Source organism: Lampetra planeri, chromosome 15 (genome assembly GCF_965212315.1).
Source record: "Lampetra planeri chromosome 15, kcLamPlan1.2.h2, whole genome shotgun sequence".
NCBI classification, from domain to species: Eukaryota; Metazoa; Chordata; class Hyperoartia; order Petromyzontiformes; family Petromyzontidae; genus Lampetra; species Lampetra planeri.
The window spans coordinates 2,257,049-2,281,683 of record NC_136121.1 but is presented as its reverse complement, the minus strand read 5'-3'; the positions used below and the strand labels follow the sequence as shown (position 1 = coordinate 2,281,683).

The window sequence follows — 24,635 nt, the reverse complement described above, 5'->3', positions numbered from 1 at the left end:
GCTTCTCCACGGTGCTGACTCCAATGTCGGCCCGATCCACAACAGCAGCTCCGCTGCTGTTTCTCTCACACAGCCCCCTTTCGCTGTACTCGCTGCTGCTCTTCTCCCTCCGCAGCTCTCACAGCTTCTTGCTCTCTCTCTCTCTCTCCGCAGCTCCTCCTGGCAGCCACACCGCTGCCTCTAACATGCAGCCCTCTCTCTCTCTCTCTCCGCAGCTCCTCCTGGCAGCCACACCGCTGCCTCTAACACGCAGCCCTTCTGGCTGTCTCCTCTGCAGCTGCACACCACTCCGCAGCTTCCTCTTATCTTCGGGGTTGGCTCCCGATGGCCGTCGGCGCCCCCCCCTCTCCACTCTTGCCCGCGTGGCCTCACTCTTTTCCGCTCACACCCCGACTGCCTTCCCCTTCCGGTTTACCCGCTTAAGGCCCCGAACCTTCCCCCCCACGTCACATGACTCCACCCCCCGTGACGTCACCTCCGGAAGGTCGCTTACGCCCGCATTACAAATGTAACAGCAAAAACAACAACAACAACGCAATTAACATCAACGAACGTACAAAAAGCATGCAATAAATACAACTGTAAGAAAAAGATAACAACACAGCAACAATCAACGAAACGTAAGCGATTTGGAACGTGTGCGGGTCGCCGGCCCGTCCCGGACGGTCGGCGGCCCACTCGCAGAACGGGAAGGCGATGAAAGTCGAGGAATGACAGGGGGTAATCCCCCTGTCGCAGCTGGAAGTCCACCAACGTCCCGTGTCCCTAAAGAATCAGTCTTGGGCTTGTCCCGTGACCGTGCCTGCAGCTGGGTCGGAAGGGCTGCAGGGCTCGAAGGTCCCGCAGACCTGGCAGGCGTCCTCCGAGCAGGGCCCCTCGTCCCCCGCAATGTCACGGCCGGCCTGTCTGGAACAGGTACGACAGGCGCTCTAGCAAGATCAATGGACGCAGGCAGGGGAGAGTCAGCAGCAACAGACCCCGGCAAGGCAACATTGGGGGATGACGCATCATGTAAGGGAGCAACATATGGTTTCAAGCGCGACGTATGCACAACCCAGCGACGAGATCCAATTTGGACGCGTGCTGACTGTGGGTTGGGAACCGCAATGAGGCGTACGGGACCATGCCAGGGTTTGTGCAATTTCGGAGAGGTTCCCGGACGTACCTGTGGACAATGAAGCCAGGCTAGGTCCCCAACCTTCCAGGGGCACTCCCCCTCGGACCGTCGCGCATACCGCTCGTTCCGGGCCTGGGCTTTGGCCGTAGCCACGCGGGCATTCTCCCGCGCCTCCGTGACTCGGCGAACCGTGTCCTGAATGTATTCAGGAAGTGGTTTACGAGGTCCCTTCACCCCAGTTCCCAATTGCACATCCACCGGCGGCACGTTTTCCCGACCATACATAAGGTAAAACGGCGAATACCCTGTAGCCGCATGAGGTGTCATCCTGTACGCCGAAAGCACTCCGGGGATGTGCAGATCCCAATCTGATTGTTGTTCGCTCACGGTATGGCAAAGCATGGCAGACAATGTCCTGTTCAGCCGTTCAACCATACCATCCGTCTGCGGATGGTATGGGGATGTCCGTACTTTCTTAGTCTCAAGGCCCGCGCACACTTCCGCCAATAATTTGGAAGAGAAATTCCTGCCCTGGTCCGTGAGGAGTCTCTCAGGCGCCCCATTGTCCATAATATACCCAAACAAAAAGGCGTCGGTAATGGCCGCGGCCGACTGATCGGGCAACGGCCAGGCCATCGGCCAACGGGAGAGGTACTCAACCCCTACCAGCAAATATTTATTACCCCTCGCCGATGGTGGAAAAGGTCCCAATATGTCCAGTGCCACCAATTCATTGACTCGAGACACCTGAATCGACTGGAGAGGCAGCACGTAAGGATGTTTCGGCGGCTTACGTCGTGCACACGCAGGGCACGCGCGCACGTGCCCTACGACATCTGTCGCCATGCCGTGCCAAAAATAATGACGTTGCAACGTCAACAAGGTCTTCTGCACCCCTAAATGTAAGAGAGTGTCACAATGGAGGGTTCTAATCAACTCGAATCGCAAGGACGTTGGTACCACCAGGCGCCAACGTTCCTGGAACCCCTCCCGCCACATAAGCAGACCATCTCGGAGAGCGGTCTGCGGCCCCACAGCCGTACTCGGACTCCCATTGTCCCTAGCAGACCGCTTCCGCAAGGACACCAACGACTCATCCATCATCTGTTCCCGGATCCAGACAGACCGCGGCAGATTCAAAACCCCGTCAGCCGGTCCCGGTTCCATCGGAGTGTCCGACTTCTCGACGGCCAACGTAAGCGGCTGAGGGGGGTTTGGAATCGGCGAACACCTATGCGTCCCCGACGCACATTTACAAGGGGCGCGCCGCGGTAATCTGGAAAGTGCGTCAGCGTTCGCATGGCGCACTCCCTTCCGATGTTGAATTTGGAAGGAAAATTCCTGTAGCGTGTCCAACCAACGTGCCAACTGTCCGGATGGCTGGTCAATTTTAAGGGCATATTGCAAGGCCGCATGATCCGTACGCACAATAAAAGAACGACCGTAGAGGTATGGTCGAAATTGCCGTAGGAAAAAAACAACCGCCAATAGTTCTCTGCGAGTGACACAGTAGCGGGTTTCCGCAGGAGACAAGACTCGGCTACCATACGCCACGACACGCTCTACACCCCCTTTAGACTGTGATAATACCGCCCCAATACCCGTGTCACTCGCGTCCGTATCAAGAATGAATGGGTGATCGAAATCGGGATAATCCAATGTTGGGGCCGTGGCCAATAGATCACGCAGACTCCAAAAGGCCGCCTCCTCCGGCTGTCCCCAAACAAACTTCCGTCCTTTACCCGTAAGGAGATGCAAGGGCCTCGCAATTGTCGCAAAACCCGGCACAAATCTTCGGTAATACGAGGCAAATCCCAAAAACCGCCGAACATCCCCCACGGTGGCCGGAGTCGGCCAATCCCGGACGCACGCCGTCTTTTCTGGATCCGTGGACACCCCCTCAGCACTCACAATGTGCCCCAAATAGCGGACGGACCGTTGCAGTAGGTGACATTTCTTTGGTTTGAATTTCAATTTGGCAGAACGCATCCTCGTGAACACTGTCTCCAGCCGCGTCAAATGTTCATCAAATGTGCGGCTGAAGACAATAATATCATCCAAATATATAAGACACGTCTCCCACTGCAACCCCGACAAAACGAGCTCCATCAATCTTTGAAATGTAGCAGGGGCCGCATTCAATCCCATCGGGAGACAGTTGAATTGAAATAACCCCTGCGACGTACGGAATGCGGTTTTCTCCCGTGAGGACTCGTCAAGGGGAAGCTGCCAAAATCCCGAAGAGAGGTCCAGTGTGGAAAAGAACTTAGCCCCCGACAATGCGTCGAGCGAGTCATCCATACGCGGCAGGGGGTACGCATCTGCCACCGATATCTTATTTAATTTCCGGAAATCAACACAAAATCGCAATTTGCCATCCTTTTTCTTAACCAAGACGACCGGAGCGCCCCATGGGCTGTTAGATGGCGATATAATGTCCGCAGCCAACATGTCTTCCACTGCCCCCCGCACGTGTTCTCGCTCCGCAGGACTCATCCGATGCGAATTTAATCGAATAGGGGCAGCATCGCCCGTCTCAATGTGATGGTAAAGCAACGAAGTGCGGCCCAAATCCAAATCATCGGAGCTGAACACATCGGAATATGTCAACAACAATTTACGCAGCGCACCACGTTGCTCCATGGACAGGGAAGAATTTCCGTCACATAAGTCAGCAACCCAACGATTATCCGAACCCCTTGGCTCGGAAACCCCAGCAACCACTCCCCGGCTATGCGGACAATCATGCATCGCAAACGCCGTAGTGGCATGTGCCACAACCGTACCGGCCGGAACACGGACGTTTTCCCCCCCCGCATTAAGCACCTGTAAAAACGGTAATTGATCGGGCCAGACGATGGTCTGTGCCCCCACTAACGCCAACCCGGTTGTTATCGTGGCGGACGGTGACAACAAGACCCCTACTGCTCCTAGCCGATCAGGCAGGGGCGTCCGATACCGCAAGGGTATAAGCATCTGTGTACCAGGTGGGATGTCCACAGATGCGACGGACAGCGCCTGCACTTGTACGGCCGAAGCAGGTCGCCCCCAGGGCGACGGCAGAAACGAGATTTGACGGCCCCCCGGCAGTTCTATACAATTCTCATTGATTTTGATCAAAATGGGCATCTTAGCCAAAAAATCGGTGCCTAACAAACAAGGAACCGCCAAAGATCTCGATATTAACACAACGCCCGAGGCCGACACATCCCCAATAGATATCTTAGCATCCACCTGGCCCACGATACCCATGCTACCCCCGTTCGCAGCGACGCACGACCCATAAACCGGACGCACAGCCCCCGGCGGGATGCCCAACAGATGGAAAATGACATCCGAAATAATAGTCGCAGACGCGCCGGAGTCGACCAAAATGCGTACGTCCACCCCTTGTATAGACCCCGGTACAGTGGACGAACCCGTAGCGGCCGCGACGACTCTCCGTGCCAACTTGCGCCACTGCGTGACCGAGCGACAAGGCCCCGTCGAAGGGCTTTCTTTAACAACAACATTAGGATCGCGCAACGAAGGTGATGGGTGAGGTGTAAAGCCTTGCCGGGTGTCTGGTGCGTGCCGACATGCCTGTTTCGGAGGATCTTTAGTCGGCTTGTCCGGTACCGAGGCCTCCTGCTGCGGCGGAGCCGGCAAGCGGGCCCAGCAGTCTCTGGCATAGTGGCCCCTACGCCCGCAGCGGAAACATTCGGCATCGTTGCGCCAAAGCGCAGGCCTTGCCTACCGATGGCCCCGTTCCGGTAGCGCAGCGCGCGGCCTCGGCCCGCCGCGTCCCGTCCATGGAGCGGAGGCGGCCGTCAGCTGTTGAGGGCCCCGGTCATCCGGAACGTAGACAGCCTGCGCAGGGTTCCACCCCAGCGCATCCCCTTCTTTGACGGGCCCCCCCATCCACGCCGTCACTTGTTTCTAGCGACGGAGATTGAATTGCGGAACGAGACACTTAGCAGCCGTCCGGGAAGTTAGTTTCTCATGCCCACACACAGGCATGGGGATCCCTAGATCCCGAGACAGCTCCAACATTTTCCCTAATATGAGAGGCTCGAGCAGGTCCTGTGGCGTCTCAGGATAAGCTGCCATGGCCAGCTCCAGCACCGCACCCCTGAACGCCACGGGCGACTCCTCTGGTGCTCGTTGTCATTGAGCGAATCGCCGATGCGCATCATCTGGTGGCTCATAAGCGTCGGCCATTTCTTGAAAAACACCACGTAAAGTTGCCTTCTTATCGGTCGTTATGGAACGGAAAAATCGGACATATTCGTCGTCCAGGAGAGTCGGCAACACCTCCAAAGCCTCAGCATCGGTCCATCTTGCTGTGCGTACCGCCGCCAAGAAGCGGCAGGCGAAAGCGCTCCAGTCCCCACCGACGGAAAATTCTTTAACTGTGGTAAGGTGGCGACTCCGACTCCTCTTCCCGCCGTCTTCCAATGGTGGTGGTTGTGGTGGCAAATTCAAAATGGCGTCGGCCCGCGGCGTGGCCAAGATGGCGGTTTGGCGCCGCGGAGCGCGCAAGATGGCGGCTTCTTGCCGCGTGGCCAATGGCGGCGGCAGGGCAGGCAACGTGGCGGCCTGCGGAGCACCAACTGCGTCCTCCATCGTACCTGGCGCGACGAGATGGCATAAATGCGTCAGGACGTCCTTTAGTGCCTCCAGTTGTACCGCCATCTCTTGCCATCTTTGATCAGCGTCCGATGATGTCGACGGACCCGCCACCGCGCCGACATCCTCCACTCCCGTCCCCGTGCTCGCCTCAGCAGGGCTCTCCTCCACCACCCCAGCAGAATCCGTGGTTGGAGGGAGTTCGTCGTCGTCGGACGAAGAAGCCGATGCAGGCGCCGGATTAACTTTCTTCCTCACTTGTTTCGACATGCCGTTGCACTTCTGACACCAGTGTAATAAACGACTGGACCACGATGTCTGGCTCAGTGTCCTTTATTCGGTTCGTACTGTATTCCCACACGGCTGTCTCTACTCTGTAGCTTCTCCACGGTGCTGACTCCGATGTCGGCCCGGTCCACAACAGCAGCCCCGCTGCTGTTACTCTCACACAGCCCCCCTTGGCTGTACTCGCTGCAACTCCTCTCTCCTTCGTCCTCTCTGCAGCTCTGACAGCCTCGTGCTGTCTCTCCCTCTTCTCTCCCGCCACACCTGGCAGCCACACCGCTGCCTCTAACACGCAGCCCTTCTGGCTGTCTTCTCCGCAGCTGCACACCACTCCGTAGCTTCCTCCTGTCTTCGGGGTTGGCTCCCGATGGCCGTCGGTGCCCCCCCTCTTCTCACTCGCCCGCGTGGCCTCACTCTTTTCCGCTCACACCCCGACTGACTTCCCCTTCCGGTTTACCCGCTTAAGGACCCGAACCTTCCACCCACGTCACATGGCTCCACCCCCCGTGACGTCACATCCGGAAGGTCGCTTACGCCCGCATTACAATATTATCCTAAGTATTATTCTACCCACCCTACTGTATACCACACTGCTGTATATTCACTATACAATTACGATACTGTATATTACCTTATACATTGTATTAAACATTACAATTTTATACTATTTATACAATCTGCTATACACTATACCATTGACCGTCGCGTGAAAGACACTAAGAGGAAGCAACGAAATATGTCAATGAGAGAGTGGATAGGGGGACTTGCAACGGTGCAAAGAATCCATTCCCTGTGGAGAATACAAGATATATAGTCAATGCCAGTGAGTGGGCTGTGGTTTGAAAGTCACCGTGAACGTGAACACAATCAGTTAAGATCCGAAATGGTTTATTACGTCCTTCCAATGATTGCTGAGCCAGAATCTATCTTCTCGGTTGAAATTGTCTCTGTGTTTGTATATGTGGATCGCCTCATGAACGAATCTCTCATGGTAGCCAGATGGCTTGCAGATAACCTCTGTCTTGGAGAAGTCAATGTCATGTGAGTCCATTGAATTGTAACAGTGATCTGCCACAGCTGAGGTGTTTGTCCTACCGTGTTTCAGGTCTGCTTTATGTTCACGGATGTGGTCCGAGACATCTCGTTTGGTTTCTCCAATGTAACTGCTACCACAGAGGCAACTTAGTTTCTAGATGCCAGGGTACTGTATGTCTGGAACCACATCTTTTACAGACGGGACCAGATCACAGATTTTATGTACTGTGTTGAATCGGACCTGGATCTTGTGTTTAATCAGGATTTTGGAGATCTTTTTTGTGACCCCAGCAATGTAGGGTAAGGTGATGGTTTTGAAAGGCTCCTCAACAGGATCCTTCTTGATGGTTGGAGTGATGGCTTTGCGGATTGTGTAGTCGGAATAACCATTAGCCTTAAGAGCTTGGCGTACGTATTTGAGTTCACTGGCAATGTGTTCCTGGTCCGAGATGCATTGGGCTCTATGGTATAGAGTCTTGATGAGGGAGTTCTTCCGGGATGGATGGTGGTGGGAATCCGCTTTTAGGTTAGCATCCGTATGGGTGGCTTTCCTGTAGACAGAATGGCTCATTGAACCATCAGGTCTCCTTTTAATTAGGACATCCGAAAAGGGTAGCTTTCCATCTGTTTCGACTTCCATGGTGAATCTGATGGCTGGGTGTATGGAATTGATGTGGTCGAGGAATTGGTCTAGAGCAGGCCAGCCATGTGGCCAGATGACAAAAGTATCATCTACGTACCTCTTCCATAAGGTCGGGCGTAGAGTGGCAGTCTGGATGGCGTTAGTCTCAAATTTCTCCATGAAAACGTTGGCTACAACTGGAGATAGGGGGAGCCCATTGGGGTGCCCTCAGTTTGTTTGTAGAAAGTTCCATTCCAGGTGAAGTATGTATTGGTTAAGCAGTGTCTCACCAGGGGGGGTACCCCAGTATGCAGTCCTTGATGAACCAAGTCTTCAATGATTGTGATGGTGTCAGGTCCAGGAACTTTGGTGAATAAGGAAACCACATCAAAACTGACAAGCAGGTCGTCTGGGGACAGGGAAATTCCGTAGAGTTTAGTACCGCAGAGGTGGTTTTTCCAGTGAAAGGCCGCAGGATTTCAGACAAAAAACGAGACAGTTTATAGGTGGGGGAGTTGATAGTAGAGACAATGGGACGAAGAGGTGTATCTTCTTTATGTATCTTTGGTGGCCTGGCTGCAGAAGATTTCAACGAGAACTGTTTGGTTTGATCAATTAATGCGGTTGAATCAGAAATGATTTTGTTGGTTTTAATGACGAGGCTGTTGGTGGGGTCTCTTTTTATTTTTGTATAGCTGCCATCGTTGAGTAGTTCTTGAATTTTGTTGTTGTATTCTATTTTGTCCATGATGACAGTGGCATTGCCTTTGTCAGCTGAGAGTATGACAATGTCATCCCTCTTTTTTAATTGAGCTAATTCAAAACGTTCATCTTTGCTGATGTTACTAGCTGGCATCTTAGCGTTTTTGAGGGTTGCAGCCATTTCAGATCTTGCTACGTCTGCAGCGATGTGACCCAGGCCCTTGAGAGCCAATGATATCATTAACTGGTATGTCTCTAGGTGTGACTGCAAAGTTTAGTCCTTTAGCTAAAACGGATTTCAGACCATCAGAAATAGAACTGTTACTGCGATTAATAACGACTTTGTTAACGTCTACCATGAGAGATTCGTTCATGAGGCGATCCACATATACAAACACAGAGACAATTTCAACCGAGAAGATGGATTCTGGCTCAGCAATCATTGGAAGGACGTAATAAACCATTTCGGATCTTAACTGATTGTGTTCACGTTTACGGTGACTTTCAGACCGCAGTCCACTCACTGGCATTGACTATATATCTTGTATTCTCCACAGGGAATGTATTCTTTGCTCCGTTGCAAGCCCCCCCTCCATCCACTCTCTCATTGACATATTTCGTTGCTTCGTCTTAGTGTCTTTCACGCGACGGTCAATGGTATAGTGTATAGCAGATTGTATAAATAGTATAAAATTGTAATGTTTAATACAATGTATAAGGTAATATACAGTATCGTAATTGTATAGTGAATATACGGCAGTGTGGTATACAGTAGGGTGGGTAGAATAATACTTAGGATAATATTATAGACGAAGGTATAGAGTTGTGTATAGTAATACAGTATCTAATTTAATGTTGGGTTTGTCTATGGTAGTATATAGTATGGGGTAGACCCGTGTGATGTAAGAGAAAAAAGTTTAGCTGGAACCATATTATATTTTTTGCGACATAGAATTGTAATGTATTACTTACTGTTAATAGCTCAGCTTATTGGAAAGTATATTTAGTCTACTGATGATACTATGTAGTTTATACTTTAGTTTTTTACGTGGTTGTTTAGTAACTGCAGCTACATACTATTAACATTCCTTCCCTTTGTTAATGCTACCCCCATCCCCTCCCTTTGATGCTGCTAATCCTGCATAATGCACGGGCATAATGTGACTTTGAAACCCCCCGCCCACCTCCTACGCATTTCCCATAAATATGCTAAATGCCTCTTGATATGCAAATTCTTTTGTCAAAGCGCTCTTCTTCCCCCCTCTAACCCAGCTTAAATTTACGCTCCAAGCTTGGTGGTGTTTCATTCTTCACCTGAGGGCGGCTGCTTGCGTTGTGGCCGAAACGTCGTGAGAATTATTCTATTATGTTTTATTTTTATTATTTTATTACTTCCCTTCTACGTGACTTTACCGAAAGAACCAAGAAGATGACTTCTGTTAATATTACTTTATGCATGAACTTTCTTTTGAAATTAATTCAGGACATTTTTTTGTTTCAAAAAAGCTGTCTTCTTTTTCACATTCGTAAAAACAAATTAATTGGACTCATTCGTCATTAGTAAAAACAAAAAATCACATTTTTAAAAGTTGTTTTAAAAGGAATAAAAAAATGTATATTAACGTTAATAGATCAATTATTAACTTCAATATTAAACAATTACAAAGTTTTAACGCCAATGTTAAAATAAACAAAATAACCCTATGCCCTGAAGTTTGGGCCACCCTGTATATTTGTAAGGAATAGGGCATGTATGTATGTTGAACTTCTTTCGCACCATATGTAGCCAATCGTGCTAATCGGAGGTGCGGGGAAGGAAAGTGAGGTATTGTAAATTCATTTCCAAAAAGAAAGAAATAATTGAAAGGTAATTCACGAAGAGTGTATTTTACATTGGGAAGAAAGTCCAGTGAATATAATCGGACGCCCTGTTTGATTGGAGATCAAGAAACATCTGAGCTGTCCTCCCATCAGTCAGCCATGAGTCAATTGCCCATCTAGAGGTAAAGATTATTATAGATCGGTGAATGAAGTTGGAAGAGATTCAGAGGAATGTTGTATTTTCACCAAAATATGTTTAAATTATTCTGCATGCACGTTTAGTAATGCCTTTGCCAGGTGTTTAATAGTAAGTCCCTAATTGACTCTTGTGCTATCGCGATCGTTGGAGGAGAGTACTTAGAGGTCAGAGACCAATGCAAAGAGCAAGAGAGAAAGTTAGATGAAAATATCGCCTTTTACAGCCAAGGTTATAAAATATGGGTTTAAAATAAGTAAAGCAAAAAACTAACACAATCCAACATGTAGAAATATATAGAACACACCGTGAGAAAAAATGCACAATGCAATCAAGAATCGGGATGAAAGAAGTAATTTGATGTAAACTTATTAAATATTGTTTACTAAGTACTACAATATAATTTATGCATGAAGATGAAATATGCATATGGTGTAAGTGAGCCTGCACGAGCAGACTCTGAAGGTTGGGCGTTAATGTTGATGCACTTGGGGTATTCTAGCAAAAGGAAGGAAGTGATAGCAAGGTGCGGTGGTATAAACAAGATTGACCGTGAACACCTCTTAACCTTGAATGCTGAGCAGCTAACATCCATTCCTGTTTAGCAAATGGGGAGTAATTGTGTGTTAATCACAGGTACCCATAATTTGAGGTAGGGGTCACGCAATGAAAATTGTTAAACTTACATTTCAATTTCAATTCCCCTTTCACTGTGAAAATATTGAACACTTCTTCAGGTTCACCATGAGCATAAATGTAGCGTAAATAACCATGGCACGTTTGATATTAATACATCCAGGAAGCATTACAACGTTCATGATCCAATGCAGACAAAGTGGATACAATGTGTTTGTAGAGTCCTTGTTATATGGATGTTGTTTGCAAGCACTAAAGCACCAGTTTAACACGTAGGCTTTAACGACTAATATCATCCATAATACAGTTTTTTTTACGCGATCTAACTAAAGCACCAGTAGCAGATGTAAAACCCTTTCATAGCTTTAGCACCTACTTTTATGTGTTATTATGAACTAGCTTCTTTGCCCGTCCTAAGACCGAAGCTGTAATATTTACGAAAAGATTGAGCAGAGTATAATTGTATCTTGTGTAAATGTAATGGCAGTGAATCATGCACAACACGAAGTCGTAAAACACTTCACTGCAGTTCACTGTAGCACTGTATTAATGGCAGTTATTCTTGCACAAAACTCCATCATGAAACACCTCACTTCTTGTCACTGTAGCACTATATATAACGTAACCTTCAATTAGTTCAGTTTCACTGCTCTGACACTTTATTCTCTTCTGCTTTCGGTCGCTGGGGTTGAAATAAATTGAAAATCGATACAATATCTGGAAAATCACCGAGAAATGTCTATTTTACCATAATGTAGAAGCATAACTTAGACTTACATTTTGTCTCACGTGCTGAAGAAATAAATAAAGACACCAAATCCACTTTGTTGTTGAATATAACTATTTATTAGATTCACTTTCAATAAATAAATGTCAAACTGAAAGCGAAATAGCGAAAAAAAAACATTTCCACTCGACCCTTCTACGTACGTCTAAAAATCCACCGGCTCATGAATATTAATAACGGGGGTAGTGCGGCATGTGGAGTGATGTCACGCGTGGGACACACAAACAGACGTTATTGGCTCATTATAGTAGTAATTGAACCCGAGGTGGCATTGTTTAAAACGTTACGCTCTCCTGTGTTTGTGTGTATGTGTGGACATGATTGACTGCGGGGAGTGGTAGTGTAGTGGTTAGCATGCTGCGCTACAAACCCAGCTACCCGAGTTCAATTCCTGTTCACTGCCAACACCAGGGGCGATAATCTGAATCAGTCCTGGGCCTCCACTGGGTCAACTCAGCTTCAAATGAGTACCTGGTGCAGTGTGTAAACATCGCCAATGAGGAGACAAAGGCGGCCGGGCATGGTGCTGGCCACCCACCCCCTCGTGTGCCATGCTGGCCTTCGTAAGGTGCTTGCTAATAGCACTTGTTCCAAAAGTCGATTAAGGCTATACCGGAGATCTTTGTCTTGCATGATTGGCTCAGTAAATGCATATGAAAACCGGGCTGGTCTGTCTGAAAATGTATTCTTCACGATGTATTCTAGATGGCTGCATTGCTGATCTCATGGTATGATTCCCGTTAGACCAGCCTGAGTGGATATTGTGGGTTCAATCCATAGGCGGCCCGTTACTGACACTAAAATTGGAGAAGAAATGCCAACTTAAGCTGGCAAATCCACTGAATGAATGGATGCCGAATTGTTGATACCATAACCGTTCTATGCAGTGTTCTTCCTCGATTATATTCCAATTATTTCACAAATGTGGTGAATGAGATAAACTCAATTTCTATTTAGAACAACATTCCGTGTCTGAGAATTGATTACATAATTGATTACATGAGTTAATGTCCAAAAACTACTTCTGGAGTAATTTTAAATACGCCTCGTTTCGGCACTATATTACATGCAATATGGTATATGTATGGCAAGCAGTCATACATATTTAATACTCAGAGCTGAGTTATGCTAGCTAAATCGACAAAGATAATTGTAAAGGCTTTTTGCATGGTTTGTGTGAAGTCAACGAAAGTGTATTAACATCATCAGTTCACTTGCATTAGGAAACCCGGTTTAATCACGCATAGCTGAAATCTGGATTACAACCCAGGTTTGATCGGATTCAGATCTGAGCAACCCAACATAATTATATCACGTGCTGAAGGATAGCAAGTAGATGGTCTCAGCATGGTCACCACTATCTGCCAGAGAAAATCACATATCTGGAACCTTTTACCATTATCCAAAATGATGGGGGAAAAAAGCATGGGCTTTACCGTGGCTGGCAATAAAACAGGTGTTTAGATGTTCAAACACCAAATAGATACCTTTTGCAAGGCATCGAGTCTGCATTAGCCACCCACAGGTGTGGCTAAATATGCAAACATACATTCTCTGATAATGTATGCATTGTCTTTGAAACAGATGGTCTACTCCAGAGACAGCCTTCTTCATGGCCTTTTCTCACCAGTGTTAGACCAGATAACGCCAAAAGGCGAACAATACAAAGACAATGCAAGTATCGGAACACTTATAGCTCAGGGCGAACAGTTAGATATATCTATGGGAACTTTTTACCAGTATCCAAAATTATACAAAATAAGAATAGGATAGGTTTTACCTTTTCCGGCAATGAAACATTTGTTAAGATGTTCAAACACTAAATAGATAACTTTTGAAAGGCATCGAGTCTGCATTAACCACACTTACTTGTGGCAAAAGGTGGAAACAAACATGCTCTGATAATATTTGCATTGTTTTTTAAACTGATTGGCCTTCATAAAATAATAGTTTGACGGTGATTTTACAATAATGTCGTAGCATTGTGGGAAAATATGACCCCGATTGTGTACAGGATGAAAAGGCCACTTGAATAACGTTTTAAATATCTCTCATTGAGCCTTTCTCTGACACATGAGGTGCACTGCTCTGCAAGATCACTAAGTGGATTGTTATTCAAATGAGATTATGCTGATAGCGTGAGTGTAATCACATAAAAGAACCCAGCATCTCGTTCATCTGACATGTTGGCAGCTCAGTGATCTAACATAGCATTACCCCAGCAAGCCACCTGGCCACCAACTCTCTCTGATGTCTTCAAATGCATGCAGGTACATTATCTAGCTTCAGATCCTGTTCAAAGTAATTTTGCAATTGTACAGCTGACATATTTTAAACACGTAGTTTCTGTAGTGCCCTTGTGATTTGTAGTAATTTGCAAAGTACTTCTGAACTCAGAATGAGAGTGCATCGGGAGCCTGGCACATTGTAATATCGTGGTTGAAATTTATTTTTGTGCTGTATTATCCGATATTTTTAATTCACAGTCCCAGGTTTCCTGGTGTTTAAATATTTACTTAAATGTATCTGTATAATTTCATCATTAATTTTCACATGTACATAATACAATTTTATAATAGCTTAAATCTCTAGTTACCACCGTGATGCTGAACATTTGGGTTTGAATTTCATTGATGGGAAATACATTTGTTGACTGAGATAGCAGGATGGGTATATAGCAGTTATATATATAATCATTGTGCATATACACATCAACTCACTGATTTGCTGACACGCTTGTATCTTAAGCCCTTAATTATTTAGTCTCACATTTTCATGCTACTTTATTTTCTCTCTTTTACTTGCAATTTTTAATACGTTTGCGCACTTGAAGATGAAGAACAATGTGTGCCTTTTCACCGTCATCAAGCCCTTAATTATTTAGTCTCACATTTTCATGCTACTTTTTTTTCTGTATTGTATTTGCCATTTTGAATATGTTTGTGCACTTGAAGATGAAGAACAATGTGTGCCTTTTCACCGTCATCACCTAATTGGGGTTACAATGTGCTGGCAAAAAATGAAAGACATAAATTAATTATCTTGCAAGGTGTCTGCTAGATAATGCTAAATGCCATCTCGGGGTATTTTGAGTTACATTCACCTTTCGTATGTATGTTTAACTTATTTCTCACTGTACACAGCCAACCGTGCTCATCACACATATGAATTAATAATCAAAATGAATATAATCGCGGGACCCATTTTAAATACACTAGGTCGCGTGTTATTAAGAACTTTACCTCAGTGGGGCAAGCAGAGAGCTTGCAAAAGATTTGACAGAAAATACGTGTGAATATTGAGTCCGTAAGGGAGCTCTAGAGAGAAGCTTTAACATCAGTCAAGCATCACTTGGACTTCTGTAATGCTGACCTTTATCAACTGACAATTTGAGCAGAAAATATGAAAGGCAATTCTGTACAAGTCCCCCCAATCCCGCAACGTAATTTCCAGCTTCAGGGTGAGTGACATATAAATTACAATTGTTTGGCCTCAAATACTCTTTACCTCGAATGTCCATTAAAAAAAACAATGGGACACTTCAAACCCTCCTTGATATGGCGTAACAGAAATGTAAATGGCTACAGGCTTCCTCTATGAAAAGCACACTGGAGAGGCACAACGGATATCAATGGTTTGGTTCATTTGGCTATTGTCTATGGTCGTGCACTTTCATGCCTATGATCCGAGGCTCACAGACTTGAGTGTACAAATTCTCAAATGAATGCGATCTGCCCTTTCTACGAAGGTGTCCACAAGCAGTGTTTGATAGCCTTGGCACCAGCATTGATGACCGCAATAAAAGGAGAAAAAACTGTTCCTATAATTGGCTGCACTTGATTTGTTTCAACTGAGCTCTAAGAGCAGCAAAGAGGTGAGAGAGGCAGTAAATTGCTTGCTGTTAGGGGCTGACAGTATAAGTGTACTGCTCAGACATTGCAGAAGCAGAATGTTGATCAGGAACACTGGCTTTCACTGAGATGGGCTCAGAGCTCTGGCTAGGTGCACAATTAATGAAAACATGTTCACTGTGCTACCGGAGCAGGTGGCTCCGGTATATTTTACGTCGCTCAGTAAGTAAACACAACCAGACTGCCATTTATGATACAGGGAGCTCAAATTCCAGAGAAGACCCAATTGGTACCATCATCATGATAAACATCCTTATAGGGTCTGTAAAACGATTACCTTCTTGTAAACAACGCTTGATGGATGCTTAACAGTGCTTGGCCTATGGATTTACTTGTTCACTTAATGGGAATGTGGAATTTCCACGACACGTGACCTGGCGACTAAATAACTGCAATGCACACATTTACACTGCAGGGCGGACAGAGACACGGGGGAGGGGGGATTTGATAAATTTGCACCATTGTTCACCTGCTGTGCTGAGAGATCATACCAGCAATTGTTGTGCTAACCATTACAACCATGGCGGCATCCCTTTAATTTTGGGAAATGTGATTAAAATTAATAAAATTAACAGCTATCTCTGCACAAACAAGTTGGCTGTTTGAAGAGAAATGCTGTAATTGGAATTATACATTATTATTTTAACTACTACATTGTGCGTCTGTCATGTATTACATTGTATTACATTGCATGACCGAGTTATACAATGCAATTAACCTTACAAAGTGTTGTAAGTCATTAGCCTTACAACTTTTTGTTGGTAGGTAGTACATCGCCAGCTGTAATTAAACAGAATATATATAATGGGTAATGCATGTGTAGTGAGTACAACTGAGTCGCAGACGTACTCTTGGAGGTAACACATTTACTTAATACCAACACACGGGGTAGCTGCCCCTTAACAGAATAACAACCTATGGTGGTGACCACCAAGCTAACGACACTAATTACAACGTACTATGGACCGGACCACAGCTCGGGTCCAGGTCCACGTGTTGGAGATTCGGTAGAACGTAGAACGGAGACGAAGATTTCTTCAGGATGAACGTCAGCAACCGGTCCCTCTGGGGTACGCGGCTTATATTCTCTGCGGCGTGGCTGGCTCCGCCCTTGGCCACGACCACCTCCCTGAATCCTCGAGCAGGATCTGGACCCCGCCAATGTGACCAACCCTAGACCCCACTTGGGGTCGCTTTGTAGACTTAACTAGTCACGTGTCCTCTCAGTTCAACCAGAGTGCCATGGCCTTTAGTAACCCCATTTATATGGTCGGCACTCCTACACCCTATCCTGTAGGGCCGGCACTGCACACCAAGCGTGATTCATATTCTCAGGTTTTTTCGGTAAAGTCACGTAGGTAAAAACATTAAAATTAATGAAAGTAAAATAAAACAAAACAAAATAAAATTCACGACGTTTCGGAGGGACCGTCACAGCCGAATTAGCTGCAGCTAATTCGGCTGCGACGGTCCCACCTGATGACGGAGACTTGTGTTGCCTCCGAAACGTCGTGAATTTTATTTTGTTTTGTTTTATTTTACTTTCATTAATTTTAATGTTTTTACCTACGTGACTTTACCGAAAAAACCTGAGAATATGAATCATTGCAGTCACGAAAGCTTCAAATCTAGAACCAAGCGTGATGCCATCCAGCGCTATCAATCAGCGCTCAACGAGCCCATCTAGGGCCTGTACTATACCCACACCAGTGGTATCCGCGATGTCGTTACACTGCATGCCGTGCCTCTCTAAGGCCGGCACTACAAAGTGACATCTCGCGATGTATTGGATAACAAATAAAATAGTAAATATATGTATTTGATATAATTAACCATTCCTATACTGTCTTTGTTAATCTAAGACATTCTGAGACTCAGCAGTCTGTTCTGGTCCCAATTTTGAGACTTTAAGACAATTCCTTATATGTGTTCTAGATTTGAAGCTTTCTTTATACAAACACAGACATAATTTCAACCGTGATGATGGGTACAAACTTAGTAATCATTGGAAAGATGTTATCAACCACGCAAAAAAGACTTAATCACAAATTTTTTGGACCATCTTATCTGACAGGCACTATTTTACTGTACTTTACCGAGTGTTAACATCCCCAGTTATTTTAACAGTACTCTCTTCATTGTTCAGCCAGCATTGGTATAAACATGGGCATTTTCGTTCTTTTGTCTATCATGTGTATCAGACCCCCCCTCCCCCTCTCTCTCCGTTGTGTTGGCGTGTGCAGTAATTGGCCGCTTGCGCACAAGCGCTTCCACGTCCGTCACCCACCCTTTTGGCCTCGCCCCCCCCCCGCCCCCCCCCCCTCCCGATACGTTCCATTCATTGGCTACCATAGTCTGATGAGCTCCCCCTAAGTTTGTACCCATCATCATTTTCGTTCTTTTGTCTATCATGTGTATTAGACCTCCCCTCCTCCTCTCTGCCCATTGTGTTGGCGGGTGCAGTGGCTGGCCGCTTGCGCACAATCGCTCCATTGTGTTGGCGTGTGCAGTAATTGGCCGCTTGCGCACAAGCGCTTCCACGTCCATCGCCCACCCTTTTGGCCTCGCCCCCCCTCCCTCCCGATACGTTCCTTTCATTGGCTACCATAGTCTGATGAGCTCTCCCCTCCCTCTCCCTCCCCCCTCAACTCGCTTTTAAGGGATTACATCTTGAATCATTGCCTCACTTGATACAGCTAATCTGGCTGTGACGGTCCCACCTGATGACGGAGACTTGTGTTGCCTCCGAAACGTCGTGATTTTTGTTTTTATTTTATTTTACTTTTTACGTGACTTTACCGAAAAAACCTAAGAAGATGATTCCTTATATGTGTTTAAGTCCTGTATGAATGTGTTTTGTGTATCAGGAAACGTTCTAGATTTGAAGCTTTCGTGACTGCAAGGATTCATACTCTTAGTTTTTTCGGTAAAGTCACGTAGGTAAAAAATGAAATTAAAGTTAATAAAAAATAAAATAGGAAACGGTGATATCTGGAGAAAACTCATATTTTTTCTTCACACACAAGATTTGAAGTCTATAGAATTGTCTTCTTAGGTTTTTTCGGTAAAGTCACGTAGAAAGTAAAATAAAATAAAAACAAAAATCACGACGTTTCGGAGGCAACACAAGTCTCCGTCATCAGGTGGGACCGTCACAGCCAGATTAGCTGTATCAAGTGAGGCAATGATTCAAGATGTAATCCCTTAAAAGCGACACATCCGCTGCTGTGTCGCTTTTAAGGGATTACATCTTGAATCATTGCCTCACTTGATACAGCTAATCTGGCTGTGACGGTCCCACCTGATGACGGAGACTTGTGTTGCCTCCGAAACGTCGTGATTTTTGTTTTTATTTTATTTTACTTTCTACGTGACTTTACCGAAAAAACCTAAGAAGATGATTCATTGCAGTCACGAAAGCTTCAAATCTAGAATCTATAGAATTGCTCAGCACACCCTATGCTGTGCTGCATATTTGGTCTGTTTGCAATCTTGAAAATGATCCACGATCAGAACAATTGTTGGATTGCGCTAATGTAAATTCAACACATTGTGAATGAGCTGCTACATTGTTACTATTTAATTAATTGCATCTTCTATAATAACATAAATGCATATGTAAAGCATATTTAAACGTAAGGTTTCCAAATTTTTGGAATGCTCAAACTGAAACTTTTACATAACCACGCCCACTCAATTAATAGTTCCCCCCACACAGGAGCCCGACCCACTGTCAGGCAGCCCCACCCACTGTCATGTAGCCCTACCCAATGCTCAGGTAGCTCCACCCACTGCCAGGTAGCCCCACCCACTGTCAGGTAGCCCCACCCACTGTCCGGTAGCCCCATTCACTGTCAGGGAGCCCCATTCACTGTCAGGGAGCCCCACCCACTGTCAGGTAGCGCTGCCAGTGCCCATTCCACGAGGGTGCCACTGTGGCGAGATGTTAACTCCCTCTCCTGGATTGCAAGAGGTTATAAGTTCGATCCCGACCCTGACGCCTGTATATTTGGAGTTTGAATGTTCTCCCTGTGGTCACGTGGAATTTTCTTCAGGTCCTCCGCTTTTTTCCTCCGCATTTAGAAATATCCGTTTAAGAGTATTTGGCTGGTATCCATTTCCACATGATAAGCCACTCCGTTTAGCTATTATTTGTGGTGAAGACACTTCTGAAAATGAGCTATATATCTCAGTACCTGGTAAAAAAAATGTTTTAGCAAATATAATCAGTTGTGCATGAAGCCAGAAAATGTTTAACCGGGACAAGAATACAATTTCTTGCAAATACTTCCAGACACTGGGACAGATTTGCTGAAATGGGGACTATCCCAACAAAACCAGGAGTGCGGTGACATTATTTAAGCATTTCAATCTGCGCAAGTTTTCAATGTCCTGTTGGGAAGCCAATGCCAACAGCTTTATAGGCGTTGTGATGTCTATACGTAAACCGTTCATCTTGCGGGTTTGTTTATATCCATTCTACAGCATCAGTACTGTGATGTCCTGTCAAATGCGCTACTTCAAAAATATAGCAATACTTTAATTCGTATCTTAAAAAAATATTGGGGAAATTTGTTTTTAATTGAAATTTGTGTTCAGTAGAATAATGCCAATGTTAAGCCATTTATGGCTTCATCGTGATGACATGCAGTCACTTTACATTTTCCTCACATTTTGAGTAACTGTTCCGCTTAAGTGTTTGTGCAAAGTCGACGGTCTGTTCATTGTTTGTCTTTCTTTTAAACGCATCTAGTGAAGACATTACATCCAAACTACTTCTAAGGATTGATGCACTGTTTTATATAAGGTGTCTACATTATTGCTCAATGCAGAATTACTAAACTCTTGCATAGGCAGTCTTCACCATTACACTGGTTATGCATCATTCACTGTCATTACTAAACACATAATATGAACGCTTAAACAATGATTCAAGAATACCTGTACAATTTTTACGTGCATTTGGTGTGGGGGGGGGGGTATTGGCACAGTGGTTCTCACAATACACTACAAACCTGGCTTGATTTTCACTAAAAACCAAACCTGGCTTGAGTTTCACTAAAAACCAGGAGTGCGGTGGCATTAAATAATGCCACCGCACTCCTGGTTTGTTGGGATAGTCCAGCCTTGGCTGACATCAGATGCAAGTGATTTCTGAACCAGTCCTGGGCCTCGATTTGTTTCACACAACCTTAATTGTTTGCTCATGCCACAACTGGCTGAAGGATACTCTAGAGCACCCCTTTAGGGGCAATTCTGGGCTATTCTTCCTCCCTGGCCAGATGTCTTGGAAGAAGTGGAAGTACCCACACCACATGCTCTCATTTAAAAGTAACGGGCTGTCTGGTTACAACATTCGACTCACAGTTGAGAGTTTCAAGTTAAACTCTCAGCCAGCGACCAACTCGGTCTCTCAGTGCTTGGTCAGAAGTCAACTGTTGTTATCCCACGCCAGCTCTCATCGGTGTCATAGGATCGTGAGTGTGCAATAACCACAAGTGCGTGCTGTTCAAGTGCCCATTTTAGCCGGGTGCTACTGTGACTTTGACATAACCAAAATTATTCCCTATTTTTCTCTTCCTTTACATTAAATTCATTGGAATGTATCTAGACGTCAAAACCAGCATAATGCTTGATTTTACTAAAATCCCCAAAAGATGTGGCATAGTTATTTTAAATGGTGCAATTAAATACTTGATTCCATCAGACTTTTTTTCCTGTGGTGCAAGAGTTCCAAGGAGAAATCTTCGAAGCGAGCAGTCTAGAGATTGCGGATATTACTCACATATCGTCAGAGTAAGCCCTGCTGGGAAAATAGATGCCCTCAGTGTGTCTTTTTGAAAGATAAATTGTCAACCTGCGTCGCTATGCACGTTCCGAATTAGGGTGTCACTCAAGCGATATCACAATGTGGAATCTATACCCATGAGCTTAATTTTGGGATGTGAAGATTGTCTGAAGCGCTGTTTTTTTTAACATGTAAGGCTTGTTTCAGAAGAGGATATGAGACGCACAAGTATGTATGTATGTTGAACTTTTTTCGCACCATACGTAGCCAGTTATGCTAATCGGAGGTGCGGAGGAAGGACAACAAACTTAACACAAAAAGCAGGTCTAAAGAAATGAGTTTTAAATTCAGACTTAAAAGTGCATAGCTCCAGTGTTTTTCTGATATCGGAAGGAAGAGCATTCCAGTCGGCTGCAGAAGCGTGAAGCGGTGACCGTCCTTGTACGATGGCCAGCCAAAAGCCGCTGCTGCGATGATGAAAAAAAACGTTGAGAGTATTTGATGTGAGTATTTGCAGTTGAAAAGTATAGATGTGAATCATACTTTGCAGCCCTTTATCAATCCACCACTGAATGAAAGTCTCTCCATGCCATGTTAGTCACGGGGAACTGTCTGAGCGTACTTTACCATGCCAGTCATAATTGTAAAATGACGTGACTCATAGCAAATCTGGAGGTAATAGCACACAATTGAACCTGAGCAAGCAGTTGAAGAGACAGGGGTACAGCTGAGCAGATCAGGCATGGACCTCCTACTTTATCACCCTTCAGTACTTTAATAAGCTGCTTATTATTAAGAATACCTTCTCATGATGCCTACAAATCTTTCAAGGCTGTGGGTGAATATGATTCTAATCAAAAGCCATTATGCTTTGCCTATTCTCTTATAACAGATTGTCTCTGACCCTGTCCTGTCCTCTGGACCTCACCCTCTTTCCAATGGACACGCAGCGCTGCAAGATGCAGCTTGAGAGCTGTAAGTTTCCTGCCCTCTTTATCCATCACAATCATGTCCTGTGTTGTTGTTGTTATTATCATTATTGTTATTGTTCGACACGTTGTGTTGGAAATTTCGGCCAGCTCTTCCCCCATTCCCTCCTTTCAATTTAACCACACTCCACCAGGACACTATCTCAACATCGCCATTTTGCGAGCGCACACAATGCAATTTGCATTTATATAGCGTATACATGCATCCGCATCTGAAAATGCTGTACAAAGCAGTGGGACGCGAGCAATTGGACAACCCTGGGGAAATGAGGAATGCATCATTTATTATTTTATAAGCCAACAGAGGCGGTCAGTCAGTAGGCGGAGGAGGTGAGGAAGGCCTTGAGCCTGGATGTTAACAGGAGCAAGGAGTTGGCTTCGTGTCCTCACCGATGCGTTGCATTCCCTGGCTCTATTGTTATTATTAACCATCGTCCATCATCTCGTTCCAGCGAGGTGCCCTGTGCAAGCCCACTTACTGTGTTAACGGTTTGAAGAAGGTCGTTAACCTGCGCCTCTTTCTCCAATCCATGTGTTACTCACTACATCTCTCGGTGTGACTCCATGCGTGCGTCTCACCGTGCTGTTCAGCGCACTGTTTTAAGTGCTATTCCATTTTCTTCGTAAATTGCCCATATTTCTGAACCGTACATCATAGCAGAGTAGTACACACCAATTAAACAGGTCACTGAACTCATAGGTAGATTGATTAATGAGAGCATTAAAGACACTTCTGAGTGAACAACGCGATCTCCCGTTGCAGTTGGCTACACCACGGACGACCTGCGGTTCATCTGGGAGCCAGGAGACCCCGTGCAGATGGACGAGGTCGCCCTCCCTCAGTTCGATGTCGGCACTGACAACATCGAGTACGGGAACTGCACCAAGTTCTACCAGGGAACAGGTGGGAGCACCGTGGGAAGAATACAGTGCCAAGGGCATCGAGTGGCAACGCATTGCCTCTTGATTGTCAAATTAATACAAAACCAAGGTGATAGTTGTTGTGACTGCTGGACATCACGCTAAGCAGCCTACCATACGTGTGCTTGCGTATGTATGCTGAACTTCTTAGCCAACCTTGCTAATCGGAGGTGCGGTGGAAGGAAAGTGAGGCATCGTCGTCAATTCGTTTCCACAAATAAGGCAATAATTGAAAAGCTATTCACAAATGTGTGCAGACCGTATCTCACAATGGAAAGAAAGTCCAGTGAATGCAACAGGATATTTTTTTTTATTGGAGATTAAGAAACATCTGAGCTGTCGTCCCCATCAGTCAATCATGAGTCAATTGCTCACCTAGAGGTAAAGCTTATTATTGATCGGTGAATGAAGTTGCTAGAGATTCAGAGCGAATGTTGTATTTTCACAGAAATGCGCAAGCATGTTAAAGTGAACAACAGCCAGATATGTAAAGAGTAAATAATTTCCCCTTGACTTGAACATGCTGCAAAGCACGAGACAGGACGCACGTAGTGATCCTTCCCCCTTTCGCACTTTGATGAATTGTCACGGTTTGGGGGTCGTGATTCGAATCAAGGATTGATTTTTTTTTCGTGGCAGCAGGGGTTACGTGAACTCATTATGTACAAGGTTTACAATTAAAACATAATTGATTGTTGCATGCGTGATTCGAGGCGCATGTCATGAGCATTGGAACTAATCTATGCATCTTCACACCTCTACCTGTGGCCGTGCGTAAGCTGGCAAGCATCTCGAGGGCGCATTGCGGAAGCTAATGCAGATGCCTGATTGATTTTCCAATAATAATAAAAACATTATCAGAGCCTTGTGTTCATTTATTTTTGTTAAAACTGAATAATAGAACTTGAGAAGCTGTATCCTCGTTTATTTACAACCGATAAAGAGACACTATCAATAGCGTCGTTAGAGGTGGTATTATTTACGACATGTAATACGGTACTATATTTTATGCAAAGCTTGTTAAGTGCTGAGACAGCTGGCATTACAATGGTTTGTTGGTTCACACTCATATTATGGAACAGCTGATCTACATTCAGGGCTATAATAGGGTGCCCAAATAATTGAGAATACAAATGGACGAAGACGTAGTGGCCAGATCGAATGTCTTGCACCTCAAGCTGTTTGTAAAAACATTTCAGTTGGCATTGCCCCTTTCC

General features: G+C 45.5%; 1 protein-coding gene across 1 annotated transcript in view; it reads left to right on the top strand.

Annotated features, from left to right (window-relative positions):
• The window catches only part of GLRB (glycine receptor beta), a 197,276-nt gene that overhangs the window by 80,602 nt on the left and 92,039 nt on the right, over window positions 1-24,635 (top strand). Inside the window, exons 6-7 of the mRNA XM_078600829.1 lie at window positions 22,401-22,483; window positions 23,261-23,401. Of these exons, the coding sequence (XP_078456955.1) occupies window positions 22,401-22,483; window positions 23,261-23,401 (224 nt within the window). The remainder of the gene's footprint in view (window positions 1-22,400; window positions 22,484-23,260; window positions 23,402-24,635) is intronic.